Source organism: Staurois parvus, unplaced genomic scaffold, assembly GCF_062004578.1.
Source record: "Staurois parvus isolate SC_StPar_1 unplaced genomic scaffold, SC_StPar_1.0 ptg001230l, whole genome shotgun sequence".
Taxonomy (NCBI): domain Eukaryota; kingdom Metazoa; phylum Chordata; class Amphibia; order Anura; family Ranidae; genus Staurois; species Staurois parvus.
The window spans coordinates 178-22,055 of NW_028319026.1; the positions used below are offsets into that span (position 1 = coordinate 178).

General features: G+C 47.3%; 2 protein-coding genes across 2 annotated transcripts; one reads left to right on the forward strand and one right to left on the reverse strand.

Moving 5' to 3' along the window:
• Positions 1-623: 623 nt before the first annotated feature.
• LOC149437995 (putative E3 ubiquitin-protein ligase UBR7) lies at positions 624-15,820 on the reverse strand (the record flags this gene model as incomplete). The annotated part of the gene is made up of 9 exons (XM_089660359.1): positions 15,630-15,820; positions 13,726-13,859; positions 13,573-13,633; positions 12,091-12,186; positions 7,177-7,230; positions 6,716-6,821; positions 5,530-5,741; positions 3,240-3,404; positions 624-783 (listed from the first exon to the last, which is right to left on the reverse strand). Coding segments are annotated over exons 1-9 (1,147 nt in total), but the record flags the coding sequence as incomplete, so codon positions are not given.
• A 91-nt stretch (positions 15,821-15,911) lies between these two features.
• Positions 15,912-19,055, forward strand: LOC149437996 (uncharacterized). Its single transcript, XM_089660357.1, has 2 exons — positions 15,912-16,139; positions 17,686-19,055. Exons 1-2 carry the CDS (start codon positions 15,968-15,970, stop codon positions 17,829-17,831), a joined length of 318 nt encoding a protein of 105 aa, XP_089516483.1. The 5' UTR covers positions 15,912-15,967; the 3' UTR covers positions 17,832-19,055.
• The last annotated feature ends 2,823 nt before the right edge of the window (positions 19,056-21,878 follow it).

Sequence of the window (21,878 nt, forward strand, 5' to 3'; positions counted from 1 at the left end):
TAAGTAGCGAGCGGGAGCTTTTTGATCATGTGACCGCTGTGGCAGCCACATGACCCATCGAGTTTGCCAACCCTGCTCTAAACACAGCAAAAAAGGAAACAGATGCCAAATGCAACCTGCTGAAGCTCCTGATCCGCTACAACAAAATCTTCCCGTGTTGTACAGAAGTGCCAATCATGACTCATCATCAATCATGTCATCTCCAAACACGGAAAGGTTTCTTCACAGTAAGAGCTGTGAGAATGTGGAATAGACTCCCTCAAGAGTTGGTTGTGGCCAGCTCAGTGGATTGCTGTAGGAAAGTCCTGGATTCTTTCTTGGATACACAGAATATAACATTTATAGGAAAAGTTGATCCAGAGAATATCCGATTGCCTCTCGGGGGATCAGGAAGGAATTGTTTTCCCTGCAGGAGCAAACTGGATCATCGTAATCTTGATGAATTCTCTGGATCAACTGTGGGTGTAGGATTATAACTTTTTTTTTTTTTTTAATGGCTGAACTGGATGGACTTTTTCGTTTTTTTTTGCAGCCAGACTAACTATGTAACTATGACCAATCTTGCTGCTTCCCGACAACCCTCAGCCTCTCCTGAAATGAATGCAGAGGCTCTCGTATCTTACCGCAGATCAGCTCCACTTGCTGGACGCGGTTCATGCTGCTGAGTGCCGTCATCAAAGGGTCTCTGGCCTCTTGCTCCTCCGACTTCCCTTTATTTTCATAAGCCTGAACTGTGTCACATTCATCCAACAGGAACAGCACGTCCAAATCTGTGTACAATTTCTGGGGAGAAGAAAGACCCATACAGGCAAGTCAGTATCGTTACCGCCATCTGATCCACACAGATCTTTGCCAGGTACATCGTGACTACTTAATGCCATAAGTCACCCTGGAACCAAAACAATGCAAAACTGACAAGACGGTTCATATCCTCTTAACTCTCTGGCAGAAGGTCACGGGATACCAGTAATCTCATACTCAGTCACTTGCAGACCAGCGACGTGCGCATTGCTGGACTTCAAGTGGTTGTACCAGGATGATGCCCCAGAACTTTTTTTTTTTTTTTGTTCAAGCCGGTGAGCTGTTCTCTTGTAAAAGCAATCAGAGTGGCTAACTAGCCGCTCAATTGCTTTCACAAGCGATGAGATGGGATGGCATGGGATGAGATGGGATGGCATGGGATGAGATGGCATGAGCTGGGATGAGATGAGATGGGATGGCATGAGATGGGAAAAGATGGCATGAGCTGGGCTGGGATGAAATGGCATGAGCTGGGATGAGATGAGATGGCATGAGCTGGGATGAGATGAGATGGCATGAGCTGGGATGAGATGAGATGAGATGGCATGAGCTGGGATGAGATGAGATGGCATGAGCTGGGATGAGATGAGATGGCATGAGCTGGGATGAGATGGCATGAGCTGGGATGAGATGGCATGAGCTGGGATGAGATGGCATGAGCTGGGATGAGATGGCATGAGCTGGGATGAGATGGCATGAGCTGGGATGAGATGGCATGAGCTGGGATGAGATGGCATGAGCTGGGATGAGATGGGATGAGCTGGGATGAGATGGCATGAGCTGGCATGGGATGGGATGAGATGAAATGGGATGGCATGAGATGGGATGGGATGAGATGGGATGGCATGAGATGGGATGGGATGAGCTGGGATGGGATGAGCTGGGAAGAAATGAGATGGGATGGCATGAGATGGGATGGCATGAGATGGGATGGCATGAGCTGGGATGGCATGAGCTGGGATGGCATGAGCTGGGATGGCATGAGATGGGATGGCATGAGATGGGATGGCATGAGATGGGATGGCATGAGATGGGATGGCATGAGATGGGATGGCATGAGATGGGATGGCATGGCATGAGATGGATGGCATGGCATGAGATGGGATGGCATGAGATGGGATGGCATGAGATGGGATGGCATGAGATGGGATGGCATGAGATGGGAAGGCATGAGATGGGAAGGCATGAGATGGGATGGCATGAGATGGGATGGCATGAGATGGGATGAGATGAAATGGGATGGAATGGCATGAGATGGGATGGCATGAGATGGGATGGCATGAGCTAGGATGAGATGAGATGAAATGGGATGGAATGGCATGAGATGAGATGGCATGAGACGGGAAGGCATGAGACGGGAAGGCATGAGACGGGAAGGCATGAGACGGGATTCCCCCCCCACACCTTCCGCCACTCTCGGAATCTTCCGTCCCAGCAGAAGACCCGAGCAACCACCCGGCACATCCACCAGCTGGCCGGACAGCTGAACAAAGCCAGCATCAGATTTGATCGGCTCTCCGATGACCCGACATCACTTCCAGTTTACTCAGAACTAAACGGCGCCATTTTTAAGAAAAATTAAAAGTATTCAAAAACAGCGATCTTGATGAGTTGAATGTTTTTAAGTGCAGAAGAGGGATCTGGGGTCTCACAGACTTAGACTTTCCATAAAGGAGTACCTGTCACTGCCTATTTCTGTCACAAGGGAGGTTTACATTCCTTTGTGACAGCAATAAAAGTGATGAAAAAAACAAAACAAAAACAAACAGTAAAAAAATAAAATAAATTAATTGAAAAAAAAAAATAATAAGTGCCCATGTCCCCCTGTGCTCGCACATCGATCCCGCATGCAAGCAAACCGAGATTGTCCCACATGTGAGGTACCACCGCAAATGTCAGATTGTGGGCAGTAGCGCTAGACCTCCTCTAAAGTAGTAATCTGTAAGGGCTTTTAAAAGCGTCAGCAAAATTTACATCGTTTGTCACCACTGCATGGGTGTGCGCTATTTTAAAGCATGTTTGGCATCCATTTATTCAGCATAACAGATTTTATAATTTACACACATAAAAAAAAAAAAAAAAAAAGTAGTGTCTTGTGTTTTTTTGCATTAAAATAAAAAAAATAAAAAAAAAAGTATTTTTTCCCCAAAGAAATTGCGTTTGAAAAGCCACTGCACAAATACTGACATAAAAACTTGCAAAGCCCACTATTTTACTCTCCAGGACCTCCGCTTTAAAAAATATATATATGTTTGGGGTTCTAACTAATAATAATAATTCTAAAAAAAAAATAGAATTTACATATTAAAAAGAAAAAAAAATTGAGAAAGAGACCTGGAAGTCAAGAAACCCCAGCTGAGACAAATTAGTGATGACAACCATACATTTTTTTTTTTTTTTCAGCATTCAGGGTGCATCTATAAGACATTTGGGTATACCATGCATTCAGCACATCTGCAGAGTTGACTGCGCCAGTTGTTTGGCCAGTAGGTGGCAGTGTTGGTGGCGGGCCCCTGGACCTTTCCGTATTCTTCAAGTCTGCACACAATGTGGGGTTTTATTCCCGTCTTTGAAGCCTGAGACGTTTCCCCGTTACAATATTTCTGGAAAGAAAAAGAATAAAGCCGATAAACCAAACCGAACACACCAGCTCCTGTGTATAAAAATCTGCAGATCGGTTGCTGTTTTCAGTGCTGATTTCTTGGCATCATAAGATCTCAGTAAAGAAGGTAATTGTGCTCCTTTAGCGGGTATTTAACCGCTTCCTGTTTGCCCTATAGCAGTAATATTGCTATAGGGCGGCACGGGTGCGCAAAATCACATTTTATATACACATATACATACACACACACACATATACATATATATATACACACACACACATATACATACATACATACACACACACATATATATACACATACACACATATATATACACACACACATATATATATACACATATATATATACACATATATATATACACATATATATATACACACATATATACACACATATATACACACATATATATATATATATATATATATATATATATATATATATATATATATATATATACATACATACACACACACATACATATAAACACACATACACACATACACACATATATATATACACATATACACACACACATATATACACATATATATACATACACATATACACACACATATATACACACACACACACACACACGTGATTTTGCATTTCCGGGTAGGCGGCGCACGTGTGCAGCACGCCCTACCCGCGGGCCTCGGCTGTCAATCACCAGGTCCCAGCCAGTGATTTCTCGCTGGCACCCGGTGATTGAGGAGCATTACTGACAGAGGGAGAGAACTGTATTGCATGCATGCAAAAAAAAAATCAGATTTAAAAAAAATATATATATATTTTTAAAAATGAATATATTTTAAAAAAATTATTTTTAAAAAAAACACATTTTTTTTTAAAATACATTCTGATTTTTTTTTTTAACCTATAAAAAAGTAATTTTAACATATATTTGTAAATGCATTCCAAAAATGGAGATTTGTATTTTCAAAGACATACAGAATAGTTGAATTGTATTTTTTAAAATATTTTTCATATATTTTGTAATAAAAACGCATTTCAACATGATACACACACATACATCATATGTACACACATTTTTTTTTTTTTTAATATATTGAATATGTCCAAAATTGTAGTATTTCAAATATATGGCAATTTGTTTGGGAATAATATTTTTAAAATATATTTTTCTTCCATAATGAGATAAGTCGCTGATTGCCATCGTTACTAGTGAAAAAAAAATTACTATTATTATCATTATTATAATACAGTATTTATAAAGCGCCAGCAGTTCGCTCAGCGCTGTACATTACAATGGGGGACAGAACATGCGACAGAACAACAACAATACAATGCAATACACGAGGGGTTCGAGGGCCCTGCTCCTTGGAGCTTACAATCTAGGAGAAATCCCAGTATATATACACACACCGCTATTTGGAAACGCTATAACTTCCACGCAAACCAATTAATTTACATGTATTGGGATTTTTTTTTTTTTGCAAAGGCATGATGCAGAATACATTTTGGCCTAAATTTATGACGAAATTTGATTTAAACATTTTTTTACTGGACATGTTTAATAGCAAAATGTCAAAAATGTTGTTTTCTTTCCTCAAAATATAGTTTTTTTTTTCTAGTGTAAGAAAAAAAAAAAAACGCAAAGGCAATCAAATACCACGGAAAAAAAGCTCTATTTGTGGGAAAAAAGGGCGTAAATTTCATTTGGGTGCAGTGTTGCATGACCGCGCAATTGTCAGTTAAAGCAACGCAGCGCCAGAATGCAAAAAATGGCCTGGTCAGGAAGGGGGGGGGGGTAAATCCTCTGGAGGGCGAGGGGTTAAATGTTAAAGTCCCAACTCCAGCCAAAAGTTACGTTTTGGACTGAGCGTGGAAGCTTTAGAACCTCAGTTGACATTTTACTTTGGCCGGTGTCCCCATTTAGGAGAGTTCCCTTCATTTCCTGTCCCAGTGACACAGGCAAGAAGATAGAGGAATAAGGAATAGGAAGCGATAGGAAACAGGAAATCTTATCAATGTGGTCATAAATGTTGAGGTCTGATCACACCGACCAATCCTCATGCTTGTAGGCATTCCGAGATTAGCCTGCTTAGAGGAAGAAGAGACTGCTGAAGGCTGGGAATACCTGATCGCCGCTGGCGCTGGTAGATGGACAGCTTGGCTTCTCTTCCTCCTTTATGTCCTCCTTCACCTCAGGCAGCTTTGATATTTCCACCTTCACTTCTTCACTTTTTACTGTTGGCCCATTCTGATTGCCGGCCGTTTCTGTAGGACAGTCATCAACTTTAACCTCTTCATGATCTGTTTCTGCTTTGGTAATCTTGGTGACACCAGGAACTGCAAGCAAACACAAGATATTCATTGGATGCAGCCTATCCATTTACTAGAGACCGGGGAGCCTATCCATTCACTTCACTAGAGCCCGGGGAGCCTATCCATTCACTTCACTAGAGACCGGGGAGCCTATCCATTCACTTCACTAGAGCCCGGGGAGCCTATCCATTCACTTCACTAGAGCCCGGGGAGCCTATCCATTCACTTCACTACGGACCGGGGAGCCTATCCATTCACTTCACTACGGACCGGGGAGCCTATCCACTCACTAGAGACCGGGGAGCCTATCCATTCACTAGACATCATTAAGCATGCAGCCTATCCATTCCCTAGAGGGCGGTGACATCACTGAGAACGCAGCCTATCCATTCCCTAGAGGGCGGTGACATCACTGAGAACGCAGCCTATCCATTCCCTAGAGGGCGGTGACATCACTGAGAACGCAGCCTATCCATTCCCTAGAGGGCGGTGACATCACTGAGAACGCAGCCTATCCATTCACTAGAGAGAGTGGTGACATCACTGAGAACACAGCCTATCCATTCACTAGAGAGTGGTGACATCACTGAGAACGCAGCCTATCCATTCACTAGAGAGTGGTGACATCACTGAGAACGCAGCCTATCCATTCACTAGAGGGCGGTGACATCACTGAGAACGCAGCCTATCCATTCCCTAGAGAGCGGTGACATCACTGAGAACGCAGCCTATCCATTCACTAGAGAGAGTGGTGACATCACTGAGAATGCAGCCTATCCATTCACTAGAGAGCGGTGACATCACTGAGAACGCAGCCTATCCATTCACTAGAGAGCGGTGACATCACTGAGAACGCAGCCTATCCATTCACTAGAGAGTGGTGACATCACTGAGAACGCAGCCTATCCATTCACTAGAGAGTGGTGACATCACTGAGAACGCAGCCTATCCATTCACTAGAGAGTGGTGACATCACTACGGTATGATGAGGTTCTTACCTCCTATCTTGGCAGAGTAGGCCCAAAGAAATGAACAGCGATCCATACAGCCCTGACACACCATCTCCTGAAACTCCACATTCTCTGGTGGAACTGCCCCTAAGTGCTGCAACAAAGAAAAATCAAGTTTAAGCCCTTCTTATAAAAAGAAATTTAAAAAAAAAAAAAAAACCTACACATAAAACAAAAAACACACAAACACTAAAAACACAATAAGAAAACAAATAACAAAACAAAAACAGACAATAAAAAAAAACAACCACACAAATAAAAAAAAAACAAAAAAAAAAAACCACACACCTTTTTAAAATTATTTTAGCTGGAAAGGCAGTACACAGTCCTCTAAAATGTGTGATTCAAAGCGTAATATTACAAAAAAAAAAAAAAAAAAAAAAAAAAAAAAAAGAAAACAACCCCCCCCCCCTCAAAAAAAAAAAAAAAAAAAAAAAATCAGCACTTACCCGGCCATGAAACCAGTCCTCACACACTATACACTGGATCATCTCATCTGGGGTCTATAGGAGACAAAAATGGATAATATAAATTCTGGTACTTTTAGTGCAGAACCGCCCCTGATAATTGACATAACTACAGATATTAAATGGCAAAAAAAAAAATATTTAATAATTTAAAATACACAACATATTATACTTATGTGCTCTGTGCAGTGGTTTGGCACAGAGCAGCCCCGATCCTTCTCTTCTCGGATCCCCCACTGGCGCTCCTGGCCCCTCTCTCCTGCCAAGTGCCCCGAGAGAAAGCAACTTGCTATAGGGAACCCAAGCAGGTTCAATCCCGAGCCGCTGCGTGTCCATTCACACAAAGAGCTGTGACTCCGCCTTGCCCCTTCTCTCTCTCTCTCATGGGCTCACTGGCTATGATTAACAGCTCCCACTGCTGTCTCAGCCAATGAGTAGGGAGAGTCTCCGGAGAGCCGAGGCTCTCATGCACATTGATGGCGCTCGGGTAGTTGGAGGGGGCTGCCGTACACAGAAGGTTTTCTACCTTCATGAATAGAATGCATGAAAGTAAAAATCCTTCCACCTTTACAACCACTTTGAAACGGAACTCCAGGATTCTTTAAAAATATTTTCTAAAATGTTATTCCTTGAGCACAGGAAAAACACAATTTTTTTCCTACTTTTGCTAAAAAAATCAAGCTTTTAAAATCCCATGATGTCATCACTGCTAATAATACAATGCAGGAATATGCGTCCGCTGAGAGGCGGTATCATTGAGGTGGGCGGTGTCACATTCTGTGCCTATTTCGGGCACCTCCGTGAAGCCCCGTGGTGCTCTGGGACATTACAAAACAGTCGGCAACTGCCCCGATCTACAGCCGACCTTTGCAGCAAGGATCGCATGGAAGGGAAATTCAAAGAAATTCCCAGCTCACTTACCAACCAGCCTGCAACCAACAGAATTGTCCTAACCGTTACCGTAAAAACGGGATTTCAACCATGTGGTTTCCCAAGTGTATTCGATCCTTCTTTGCGCATCATCCCCCGATCGTCCTTCTACCCATGCCTGGGAGGTAGATCTACAACTCCAATAGATTGGCAAAAATGCTTCATCCTGACCCACGTGTTATCCCCGGCTTCCAAAACTCAGGAAAAAGGCTTCAAACTGCCAACCAGATGGTATAGATGCCCATCGCTTCGATCCTTCAATCCCCGACGTTTGCTGGCATTGTCAAAGCTCACGCGGTACCATACTTCATATCTGTTGGTCCTGTCCACCTGTCCGGAAAGTCTGGCAATTTATTTTTGGCCTGTATTGTAAACTGATGACAACTTCAGTTCTTCCATCCCCGGAGCTGGCTCTTCTTTCTCTACTACCTGGATGAATCAAATCAGTGAAAACAAGATCTCGAGACCACTGGTGGCCACTACCCGGGCAGTTATCAACCGTCACTGGAAGTCCACTTCTGTGCCCTCCTTGGGAGAATGGGTTAATGAGCTGGACTCTATCCATGTCCTTGAACGTCAGTTGGCACGGGAATCGGAAAAAATGGATCTGTTCTCTTCTATCTGGACCCCTTGGAAAACGGCTTCAAACTGCCAACCAGATGGTACAGATGCCCATCGCTTCTTCACCGCTTCGACCCTTCAATCCCCGACATTTGCGAAGCTCAGGGGGTACCATACTTCATATCTGGTGGTCCTGTCCGCCTGTCCGGAAAGTCTGGCAATCTTTTTTTTGGCCTGTATTGTAAACTGATGATAACATCGGTTCTTTCACCCCCGGAGCTGGCTCTTCTTTACTACCTGGATCAATCAAATCAGTGAAAACGAGATATCTTGAGACCACTGGTGGCCACTACCCGGGCAGTTATCCCCCGCCACTGGAAGTCCACTTCTGTGCCCTCCTTGGGAGAATGGGTTAATGAGTTGGACTCCATGTCCTTGAACGTCTGTTGGCGCGGGAATCAGAAAAAATGGATCTGTTCTCTTCTATCTGGACCCCTTGGACCTTGTTCCACTACTCCTCCGAATTTCATTCCTGGGCTGCCGGTGGAGCGGACCCCTCTCTGGTGTAGCAGGTATGCCATCCCTGATCACCCTTTTTTTTTTTATTGCTCCGTACTAGTCCCCCCCCCTTTTTTTTCCTCCCTTTTATTCTTCTCCCTTCTTTTCCTCCTCGACACGCCCTCTGTTAGCCGACCATTTCCTCCAATCTTTAGAATATTATTGAATATATTCTGAAATGTGTTCCCGCACTATACACCCCTTGTCCCCTAGGCCTTGGCGCCCGGGGCTATGCCTTTGTTATTGTTGTGGTTACTCTTCATGTTGGACTGATACGCATTTCGCCAATCTGACTCAATGTATCTTGTGTGTGTCATAGGGCTCATGTACACGGGGCGTTTGGAAAACTCTTCTGAACGATGGAAACTGACAGCTTGAAAGCGTAGGTTATAAAAACGTCAGTTTATCCGCCTTTGCATACCGTGTTTATACACGTTTGCGCTTACAAGCGTTTTTAGCAGGAGGCCCTCCCAAATGCCCAGAAAAATACCGTATTTTCCGGCGTATAAGACTACTGTTTACCCCTTGAAAATCTTCCCGAAAGTCGGGGGTCGTCTTATACGCCGGTATACGGCATACTGACACTAAGTACAGGGCTGGGCAGGGGCTGCTTTCTCTTACCTGGCTCCGGTCCCACGATGATCCGGTCCAGGAAGCGCAGCTGCTCCTTCATTCGGTTCGGCCACTGGATGTTCGGCTCCGCCTCCTCACCGGTGATTGGCCGCCAGAACTGTAGCTCAGGAAAGGCACACAGGCGGCCAATCACCGGCGAGGAGGTGGAGCCGAGCGGCCCCGCGAAACTCGAGTGAAGGAGCGGCCGGTAAGTGTGCAGTCCAGAGGTGCTGCTGCAACCACATATGCTGGCTGCAGCAGCACCATACTAGAAGAGGGGCCAGCAAGTGTCATTGGTAGGAATAGTGCCCCATCATTGGTGTCACTGATACCAACGATGGGGCACTATTCCCCCCCCCCCCCCACTGACACCAATGATGGGGCACTATTCCACCCCCCCCCACTGACACCAATGATGGGATACTATTCCTCCCACTGACACCAATGATGGGGCGCGATTCCCCCCACTGACACCAATGATGGGGCGCGATTCCCCCCACTGACACCAATGATGGGGCGCGATTCCCCCCACTGACACCAATGATGGGGCGCGATTCCCCCCACTGACACCAATGATGGGGCGCGATTCCCCCCACTGACACCAATGATGGGGCGCTATTCCTCCCACTGACACCAATGATGGGGCGCTATTCCTCCCACTGACACCAATGATGGGGCGCTATTCCTCCCACTGACACCAATGATGGGGCGCTATTCCTCCCACTGACACCAATGATGGGGCGCTATTCCTCCCACTGACACCAATGATGGGGCGCTATTCCTCCCACTGACACCAATGATGGGGCGCTATTCCTCCCACTGACACCAATGATGGGGCGCTATTCCTCCCACTGACACCAATGATGGGGCGCTATTCCTCCCACTGACACCAATGATGGGGCGCTATTCCTCCCACTGACACCAATGATGGGGCGCTATTCCTTCCACTGACACCAATGATGGGGCGCTATTCCTACAGCTGATACCAATGATGGGGCACTATTCCTCCCGCTGACACCAATGATGGGGCACTATTCCTCCCACTGACACCAATGATGGGGCACTATTCCTCCCACTGACACCAATGATGGGGCACTATTCCTCCCACTGACACCAATGATGGGGCACTATTCCTCCCACTGACACCAATGATGGGGCACTATTCCTCCCACTGACACCAATGATGGGGCACTATTCCTCCCACTGACACCAATGATGGGGCACTATTCCTCCCACTGGTGTGCATTGGAAGAGGGGTAGTCTTATACGGCGAGTATAGCCTAAACACTACATTTTAACAGGAAAAGTAGGGGGTCGTCTTATACGCCGGCAAATACGGTAGTAAAATTCACTAAAAAAGGCTACTAAAATACTGCAGGAGTTATTTTATCAAGTCATGCAGTATTTTCGTAGAGAAAAGCATGCATCATGTTTCGGATGTAAGCGGGATTCCCCACTGACAACTGAATGTAAAAGAAAGAATTGCCGGCAATTAAAAAAAATGCTGTGGGACCCCCCCTCCCATCCATACCAAGCCCTTTGGGTCTGGTATGGATTTTAAGGGGAAGCCCCACGCCAAAACATAGAAAGTAAAATGGCGTGGGGTTCCCCCCCAAAATCCATACCAGACCCAAAGGGATTGGTATGGATGGGAGGGGGGATCCCACAACTTTTTTTAAAATTATGCAGCTCGGCAGGTCAGGAAAGGGGGGGAGGTGCGAGCACGCCCACACCCCCCCACACCAGGCCACATGCCCTCAACATGAGGGGGGGCTCCCCCCCTCCGAAGCACCTTGTCCCCATGTTGATGGGGACAAAGGCCTCTTCCCCACAACCCTGGGATGTGGTTGTGGGGGTCTGTGGGCTTATCGGAATCTGGAAGCCACCTTTAGCAAGGGGGCCCCAGATCCTGGCCCCCCCCTCCCCCCCATATGAATGAGTATGTGGTACATGGTATGATCTGCTATGCCTCAGCCAATGAGAAGGCAGAGACCCGGGAGAGCTTCTGCTCTCTTGCACATCAATGGATGGGGCTCTGGTGAGTATTGGGGGAGGCTGAGGGGGAGAGCTAAACACAGAATTCTTGAAGGTAAAAAAAACCTTGAACCTTTACAATCCACTTTAAAACTGAATTTTGATCTGCAAATACTGTATATTAGGAGAAAAAAAAAAAAAGGCAAAATATAAGCAGATAAAACTTCTTTCCACAGTGTAAGAACCTGGAAATGGGCTCACCTCGTCCTCAGGATCGGGATACGGTCTCTTACATGTGCAGTACAGACCGAAGAAATTGTCATTGTAGTTATTAGCCACATTGTTCTTCTCCTTATCCTGGAAGACAAAACCGATTACAATGATTGACTCCTCCATTCCATACAGGATCCTAAGAGAGAAATTCGGATTTGTGAAAACAATATACTCACCTAGGTGTATGCTGCATCTGTGCACCGCCGCTTCTAACACCGAGAACTGATCAATCAAAGCTCTCAGTTCTCTGTCTTCAGTCTGCAGAGAACCGATGACTGACACTGCTCGGCCCCCCAGTGCTCACTGGGCTGTGCGGGGGGGGTGGAAGTGGCTGGTTCAGGTGCAGTGTTTGCAATAGCACTGGTGGAACATGCAGAGAATCCCGCTAGCTAGCGCCAGCCAAATGCCGCATAGATGGATCCCCCCCCACCAGATTTCAGTTGTGCATACCTTATAGCGGGGGGGGGGGGGGGGGGTCAAACTGACGGCCCTCCAGCTGTTGCAAACTACAAGTTCCATCATGCCTCTACCTTTGGGAGTCATGCTTGTAACTGTCAGTCTTGCAATGCCTCATGGGACTTGTAGTTTGGCAACAGCTGGAGGGCAGAATCAGTGTGATTGCAAAACGCAGGTTCAGGCGCCATTATTTTCAATGGTACATTTTTGCCTTGTCACGCTGCAAATCGCAACTCGTGAAGCATGTCGCCCAAAAAGTTGCCTTGCCCTGGGGTACTGAAAACCCATGCTTAAGAAAAAAAAACCACTTCTCTTAAAGCGGAGTTCCACTCAACCTATCAAAAAAAATAAAAGTAAGCAGCTACAAAAACTGCTGAATTTTTAAAAAACAGCCACTTACCTGTCCCTCGGTGTCCCCCGCTCAGCTCGTTTCACCAGCCGTCTTGTATTCCAGGAGGCCGGCATCTTCAGTGTGGGCACCCGGCTGTGATAGCTTGCGGCTTCACAGCCAGGTACCCACTGCGCATGCGCGAGCAGCTCTGCGCTTCATGAATGGTCCTGTAGTCTTCTGGGACCTGTCACATGTCCCAAAAGACTACAGGAGGGAGGACACCTTCCGCTTCCGATCGCCTAGGCCAGGGGTAGGCAACCTGAGAGCCGCAGGACTACAAGTTCCATCATGCCTCTGCAAGTCATAGCTGTAACTGTCAGTTTTGTAATCTTTGCAATGCCTCCTGGGAAATGTAGTTCCACAACAGCTAGAGAGCCATAGGTTGCCTACCCCTGGCCTAGGCAATCGGACCGGAAGTGGGAGAGGGTACCTATCAAATTTGGGTACCCGCTCCCCAAAGGTGCCAATCCTTAATGGGGAGCGGGGGACCAGTCCTTAAAGCGGAACTTCCCCTTTTGGGTGGAGCTCCGCATTAACTTTTTAGCTGGCTCATAGAATCAAAGCCAATTGGTCAAGCCTTGATAGAACAGGTGCCTGACACCATTATAAAGCTCTGTACGTACGGGATATAATTTGCACTCCAGCTGTTTAAATTTGGCGTTTCCACAATCGCAGCGAAAGTTCCTGCAAAAAGAAAAAAAAAATGTTAATTACACACAGGGAGGACAGAGGGGAAGTAAAAGGCTTCCATTATATAGAATGGGGGGGGGGGGTACCTCTTTGTGTACAACTCGAACAGGTCGTGGCCTTCATGACACTTGTATGTACAGGCCAGACATATCCCGGCCGGCTCCTCTTTATCCGGGGTGCAGGTATTGCAGGCGTACAGAGCTTGCCTCTTCACATAGCCCTGCAAGGACAGAATACAGACAGATAAAATCAGATTGTCAGGAGAGGAGGAGGGCAGTCCAGAGGGGTACTTTCTGTGGCAGAGATCTAATCCACTTCAGCCCCCCTCCCCCCTCATGACCAGGCCATTTTTTGCTATTTAGCGTTGCACTGCTTTAAAATGATAATTTTGAGGTCGTTCAACGCGGTACCCAAATTAAATAAATAGGTTGACACACAGACCTCTACAGGCCAGACAATGGCACCCTGACTGTCATCAGGTATTGGGATGAAATCCTTGGACCCAGTGTCAGACCCTACGCTGGTGCAGTGGGGTCCTGGGTTCCTCCTGGTGCGGGGGGGTCCTGGGTTCCTCCTGGTGCAGTGGGGTCCTGGGTTCCTCCTGGTGCAGTGGGGTCCTGGGTTCCTCCTGGTGCAGTGGGGTCCTGGGTTCCTCCTGGTGCAGTGGGGTCCTGGGTTCCTCCTGGTGCAGTGGGGTCCTGGGTTCCTCCTGGTGCAGTGGGGTCCTGGGTTCCTCCTGGTGCAGTGGGGTCCTGGGTTCCTCCTGGTGCAGTGGGGTCCTGGGTTCCTCCTGGTGCAGTGGGGTCCTGGGTTCCTCCTGGTGCAGTGGGGTCCTGGGTTCCTCCTGGTGCAGTGGGGTCCTGGGTTCCTCCTGGTGCAGTGGGGTCCTGGGTTCCTCCTGGTGCAGTGGGGTCCTGGGTTCCTCCTGGTGCAGACAATGCCCGGCCTCATGTGGGGAGAGTATGCAGGCAGTTCCTGGAGGATGAAGGAATTGATACCATTGAATGGCCCCCACGCTCACCTGACCTAACTCCAATAAAACACCTCTGGGATGTTATGTTTCAATCCATCTGACACCACCAGGTTGCACCTCAGACTGTCCAGGAGCTCAGTGATGTCCTGGTCCAGATCTGGGAGGAAATCCCCCAGGACACCATCCGTGGTCTCATTAGGAGCCTCCCCCGACGTTGTCAGGCATGCATACAAGACGTGGGGGCCACACAAACTACTGAGGACCATTCTGAGTTGCTGCAATGACATTTCACCAACATGGACTCGCCTGCTGCATCATTTCTTCACTTTGATTTTCGGGGTGTCTCTGAATTCAGTCCTCTGTAGGTCGATCATTTCCATCAAACGATGGGGCGTCCTTACATTCCTCACACATCCCCTGTCAATGTCAGTATAGAGATCCAGAAGGAGATTCCTCCCCATTGAGATCTGATGGGTTTTCAAAGTCTTCCTTTCATTTTTTTGAGCCGTATATATAGGTAGGTACCTGAAGATATAAGCACCTCTGCTGTGGTGGGGGATGGAGTAGGTATCTGCGGGTATGAGCACCTCTCCTGTGGTGGGGGATGGAGTAGGTATCTGCGGGTATGAGCACCTCTCCTGTGGTGGGGGATAGAGCAGGTAGGTACCTGCAGGTATGAGCACCTCTCCTGTGGTGGGGGATGGGATAGGTAGGTTCCTGCAGGTATGAGCACCTCTCCTGTGGTGGGGGATAGAGCAGGTAGGTACCTGCAGGTATGAGTACCTCTCCTGTGGTGGGGGATGGAGTAGGTAGGTACCTGCAGGTATGAGCACCTCTCCTGTGGTGGAGGATGGGATAGGTAGGTACCTGCAGGTATGAGCACCTCTCCTGTGGTGGAGGATGGGATAGGTAGGTACCTGCAGGTATGAGTACCTCTCCTGTGGTGGAGGATGGGATAGGTAGGTACCTGCAGGTATGAGCACCTCTCCTGTGGTGGGGGATGGGATAGGTGGGTACCTGCGGGAATGAGCACTTCTCGGCGTCGCTGCCCCCCAGCACAGCACACGCCTCGTCCTGCAGAGCCTCGTCCTCCTCCAGCACGTCCAGCAGGGACAGGACCGGCTCCTCCTCGGCGCTTCTCTTCTCTCCCGGTCTCTCCTCTCCACTTGCCGCCATCCCGCAAAATAGAAAGAAAAAAAGAGTTCCCTTCCGGGGCCGGCGGGCGGAAGTGGTCGAAGCTGGTTGGCTGAGACGACGACTTCCGGCCCTCCGTGACGGCAACCGGCGAGCGCTTCCGCCAGACTCTAAGTTGGCGCCTCGGGTCGCCTACCGGTGACGTCACGAAGCGTGTCAGCATGGAGGTGAGCGCGGAGCTGACGGGCAGGGACGGCGGGCGGCGCCCGTTCCGGGTGAACTGTGAGCGGACTCTGCGGGGGCTGCTGGGCGGACTGGAGCGGCTACAGGGGGAGGTGTCCAAGGAGCTGAGCCGACTCGTGGAGCAGGAGAAGGGCGGAGCTTCCGACACAGGTGTGTGACCAATCAGAGGCCATCACCCCGGAGCACGGGGCACAGTGTCTCTGCACCGGAAGTGAGCCGAGCTCCGCATTTCTGGCAGGATCCTCTATAGTTATTGAGCAAATATAACAAAATGCTTCGGGAGGGACATGTAACTGACCAATCCGGAGCGGATGTGAGGAGATCACTGCGGGGTGTACATGCCCTTTAATTGTATATACTAGGAGGTATAACCCCATTCCAGGGACGTGTCCCGTATTCTGCTCCATTTCTCTGGTAAAAATAACCCAGATCCGTGCATGTTATTATTACTACATTATTACCTTTTATAGTATTTTTTATTCATTTTATTTTTATGTATATTTTATGTAATTATATATATTATTTATTGTTATTTTTATGTATTTGTTTATACATAATTTTGCTCAGTAGTACCCCCAGCTCTGCTGATCCCTCACTCAGTAGTACCCCCAGCTGTGCTGATCCCTCACTCAGTAGTACCCCCAGCTGTGCTGATCCCTCACTCTGTAGTACCCCCAGCTCTGCTGATCCCCCACTCAGTAGTACCCCCCAGCTCTGCTGATCCCCCGCTCAGTAGTACCCCCAGCTGTGCTGATCCCTCACTCTGTAGTACCCCCAGCTCTGCTGATCCCCCGCTCAGTAGTACCCCCCAGCTCTGCTGATCCCCCGCTCAGTAGTACCCCCAGCTCTGCTGATCCCCCGCTCAGTAGTACCCCCCAGCTCTGCTGATCCCCCGCTCAGTAGTACCCCCAGCTCTGCTGATCCCCCGCTCAGTAGTAACCGCCAGCTCTGCTAATCCCCTCGCTCAGTAGTAACCCCCAGCTTTGCTGATCCCCCGCTCAGTAGTACCCCCAGCTCTGCTGATCCCCCGCTCAGTAGTACCCCCAGCTGTGCTGATCCCTCGCTCTGTAGTACCCCCAGCTGTGCTGATCCCCGGCTCAGTAGTAACCCCCAGCTCTGCTGATCCCCCGCTCAGTAGTAACCCCCAGCTCTGCTGATCCCCCGCTCAGTAGTAACCCCCAGCTCTGCTGATCCCCCGCTCAGTAGTAACTTCTAGCTCTGCTGATCCCCCGCTCAGTAGTAACCCCCAGCTCTGCTGATCCCCCCGCTCAGTAGTAACCCCCAGCTCTGCTGATCCCCTCGCTCAGTAGTAACCCCCAGTTTTGCTGATCCCCCGCTCAGTAGTAACCCCCAGCTTTGCTGATCCCCCGCTCAGTAGTAACCCCCAGCTTTGCTGATCCCCCGCTCAGTAGTAACCCCCAGCTTTGCTGATCCCCCGCTCAGTAGTAACCCCCAGCTCTGCTGATCCCTCGCTCAGTAGTAACCCTTCTGCTTCTACCAAGATGGCTGCCTTCATGCAGAGACACAGCACAGAACAAGGGCATGGTAGGTCAGTAATGAGGAGATCAGCAGCAGGGAGATCACACCAGTTCTAGTGATTAGTCCTCGGCTTGTCTTTTTTTGGCACAGCTTGTAGAGCTCAGCTCCTCCTCTATATATGAAGTGCCGGATACCGATGTTCTGTCTTACTTTAAAGGTGTAGAAGAGGAGGAGGAGGATGATGATGAAGAGGAGGATGATGATGATGAAAGTGATGAAGAGGATGATGACAGTGATGAAGAGGATGGCAAAAACAACGGGATTCTCCCCAGTGCTCCTCCGACAAAACGGAAAAAGACTTAGCGACTCCGGAATCTCATCCGCATGGCACTGCGGGGACTGGACTGTCTGTGCTGCACCGGATGTCACATTGATCGGGCAGAAGACGTCTGCAGATCATCGATTTGCCCGGGACTGATCAACGGTGATCGATACCAACACATGAGCTGCCTCTGCTGACTCGTTTGTAGAGGTGCCACGCCTGGGGCTGCTTCCTAGTGAGTCACTGATATGGAACTTGCCTACAGTATAGGAGTCTTTTCAGACTTCACTGGATGCGTACTTGTTCTAGGCCAGCGACCTATTGGGTAGTGCAGAGGCGTCCCTAGAGTTGGTGTCACCCGGTGCGGTAACACTTGGTGACACCCCCTCCGACGATCCCCGCAGAATGGATCGGATCTGCAGATTGAGCATAATGGATCGGACTCTGATCCATTATCCTCCCCAATCCGTAGATCCGATCCATCCTGCGGGGATCGTCGGCATGCAACCTATACGGGGTGACACCGGACCCGCTCCACGAAAAGGCAAGTTGTAAAGAAAGCCGACAATCCCCGCAGGATGGATCTGATCTACAGATTGGGGAGCATAATGGATTGGACTCCGATCCAGTATGCTCAATCCGCAGATCAGATCCATCCTACAGGGATTGTCGGCTTGCTTGAGAACTTTCCTTTTCGTGGAGCGGGTCCGGTGCAGGGGCGGACTGACAACTCATGGGGCCCCCGGGCAATAGGGGATCATGGGGCCCCTGTGCCCTTGCCCACACTCAAAAAAAGCCTATGAAAAGGTACCAGGGGCATCTCATGGGGCCCCCTACTGACCCCGGGCCCTCGGGCAGTGCTCAAGTTTCCAAATGGTCAGTCTGCCCCCCCACCTGCCTCGGGACGCCACTGGGGTAGTGAGATCTTGGTCAAGGATGAATTCCCTGAAGGATCGCACCTTTAAAAGCAAGTCGGCGATGGCAGCTCTCACGGAACCACTGGAAAGCACAAGCAGCTTTAAAGGGACGGTACCTGTGTGCCTGGGCTCTGATGGAAGCTGCCACAGAGGTTTCGGGTCAACAACTTGGTGGATGAGGGTGGTGGCAGATCAACAGCAACCAATTGGCCATTGACTGGCTGTAAGGATTACGGACATTCCGGGGGACCGTTCACCTTTCCCAGGTTGTCACCATTTGTATCTTTTCAGTTAAACTTTATATTGGGAGACAAAAAAAAAATAATAAAACTTTATATAAAAGATTAATCATCGCGTTCCGTTACCTGGGATATTCCTGAGGAGTCGGAAAAATGGGAAGATATCCCGTTGGAATCCAAATTCTAAGAGATCCAGTGTGATGTAGTTGGTCGGGCGCTGGACCCAGATGTGTATGGAGGTGAACGCTGAGTTTTCCTCTGTCAGCTGGGGCAGGGGTGGGCAAACTGAGGCTCTCCAGCTGTTGTGGAACTACATTTCCCATGAGGCATTGCAAAGATTACAAAACAGTTACAGCTATAACTTGCAGAGGCATGATGGAACTTGTAGTCCTGCAACAGCTGGAGAGCCGCAGTTTGCCCACCCCTGAGCTGGGGTGTGCCTGGGAGACCTCAGAGCGGTCTGGAGAGTATATATAAAATGGTGAGAACTCCACCAATCAAGGATAGATCCAGCAAACGTTTGTTAGTTATGGAAAGGTCAGAAGGTACCTCCAACGCGTTTCGGTGGCTTACAAGTCCCCCCACGTTGCCTGTCTGCCAGCCTAATTGCATAAAGCCTCGTTCACACAGGGCAGTTTATTCCAAGGATGAGTCCAGAACTGGTCGCAAAGGTCAAAAAGTTTTACCAACACGTTTCGGATGCTCACAGATCACTCTTTATCAGGGCTTATCAACTGGCAATTTAACCGTTTCAATACCGGGCAATTTTACCCCTTCCTGCCCAGGCCATTTTCCAGGTTTCAGCGCTCTCACACTTTGAATGACAATTGCGCGGTCATACAACATTGTACCCAAACTAAAATTTTATCATTTTCTTCACACAACTAGAGCTTTCTTTTGGTGGTATTTAATCACCGCTGGGGTTTTTATTTTTTGCTAAATTAACAAAAAAAGACCAAAAATTTTGAAAAAAACCCACATTTTTCTTTTTCTGTTATAAAAGTTTACAAATAAATAATTGTTCTTCATAAATTTAGGCCGAGATGTATTCTGCTACATGTCTTTGGTGACAATAACCCAAATTAGGATGTATTATTTAGTTTGTAGGAAAGTTATAGAGTTCACAAACTATGGTATAGATCTGAATATTGATCAATCCTGAAGTACTGACAGCCAATCTAATTTCTTGAGGTCCAAGAATGTCAGAACAGTCCAGATATCCCCCAAATGTCAGGACGGTACAGATATCCCCCAAATGTCAGGACGGTACAGATATCCCCCAAATGTCAGGACGGTACAGATATCCCCCAAATGTCAGGACGGTACAGATATCCCCCAAATGACCCCTTTTTGCAGAGTAGACAGTCCGACATATTTGATAACAGGCATGGCGAGTTTTTTGAACTTGTATTTTTTTGTCATAATTTTTCGGAAAATGAAAAAATTAAAAAAATTATTTGCACTATTTTTTTTTTTTACATCCTGTCACCAGTGCAGTACAGCGTCATCATATAACTGGCATGGCGGTGATCAGGGACACTGACTGGTGACAGTATGAAAAAATATATATATTTTTTTTTATTATATTTAATTTCTTATTACTTTTTTTTTTTTTTTTTTTTTAAGATTTTTTTTTCATATTTTACTATGACCAAAGTAGTACAATTGTTACTATAGTAACATTGTACTACTTTGGGGAAGTGATCAGTATTTTTTTTTTTTTTTTACACAATTTGCTTATAGCAAAGAATTACTTTGTTATAAGCAAGCATTTACCTGAATGACATCGATTCATTCAGCTTTTTTTTTTTTGTGCTTAGCTGTGATTTGGTCACAACTAATCACATGACATGTGCATGTGATTACCTGTGACCATTCACAGCTAGGCACTAGTATACAATGGATGGCATGAGTGAAGCCATCCATTGTATACAACTGTCATGTGACCTGCTGTGATTGGTCACAGCAGGTCACATGGTACCAGCAACGGGAGCCGGTACTCGGATCTGTCATCGGCCGTGTCCGAGGTGCACGGCCGGTGACAGATCGCACTGCTGCGCCGCTCTGCATTAGCGCAAACGGCGCATGTGCGGGAGCACGCCAAATGGCGTGCACCCGGAATGCAGGGACACATTTGAAGCTGCCAAACGGCCATTGGCCGGGCGGCTAATGGTTAATACAGATAATATTGAGTTGTGAGAGAGGATTAGGCCTCAATTACACGGGGGGTGATTTCATCTGTGGCAAGGGAAAGTCCAGTATTAGTCACAAAGAAAGGTTGAAAAGTAATTCCAACGCGTTTCACATGCTCACAGATCATTCTTTATCAGGGTTGATAGACTGCCAATTATTGAAGACAACGTTGGACAGTTGTGGAAAAAAGGATTAGGCTTCAGACAGGGCAATTTAAACAATTTCAAGGGGCGAGTCCAGTATTGGTCAAAAAGTACGACCAACGCATTTCAGATGCTCACAGATCATTATTTATCAGGGCTTATAAACGGGCAATTATGAAAGAGAAAATATTAGACAGGTAGTTGTGAACAGGAGGACTAGGCCTTAATCACGCAATTTAATCTGAGTCCAGTATTGGTCAAAAAGTATGACCAACGCATTTCGGGGTGCTTGCAAATCATTCTTTATCAGGGCTTATAAACTGGCAATGATTAAAGATAACATTGGACAGGGAGTTGTGAGAGAGGATTAGGCCTCAGTCACAAGGGGGGAATTAATCTGTGACAAGGCCAATATGGAAGAAAAATATTTTTAAAATATCCTTCCCAAATATATTGACACATATTTGAAATGCTACAATTTTGGCCGTATTAAAAAAATAATAAAAATTATATATAAACTGCATGTTGAAATGTGTTTTTTATATATTCTAAAATATATGAAAAATATTTTTAAAAATATATAATTGTTTTAAATA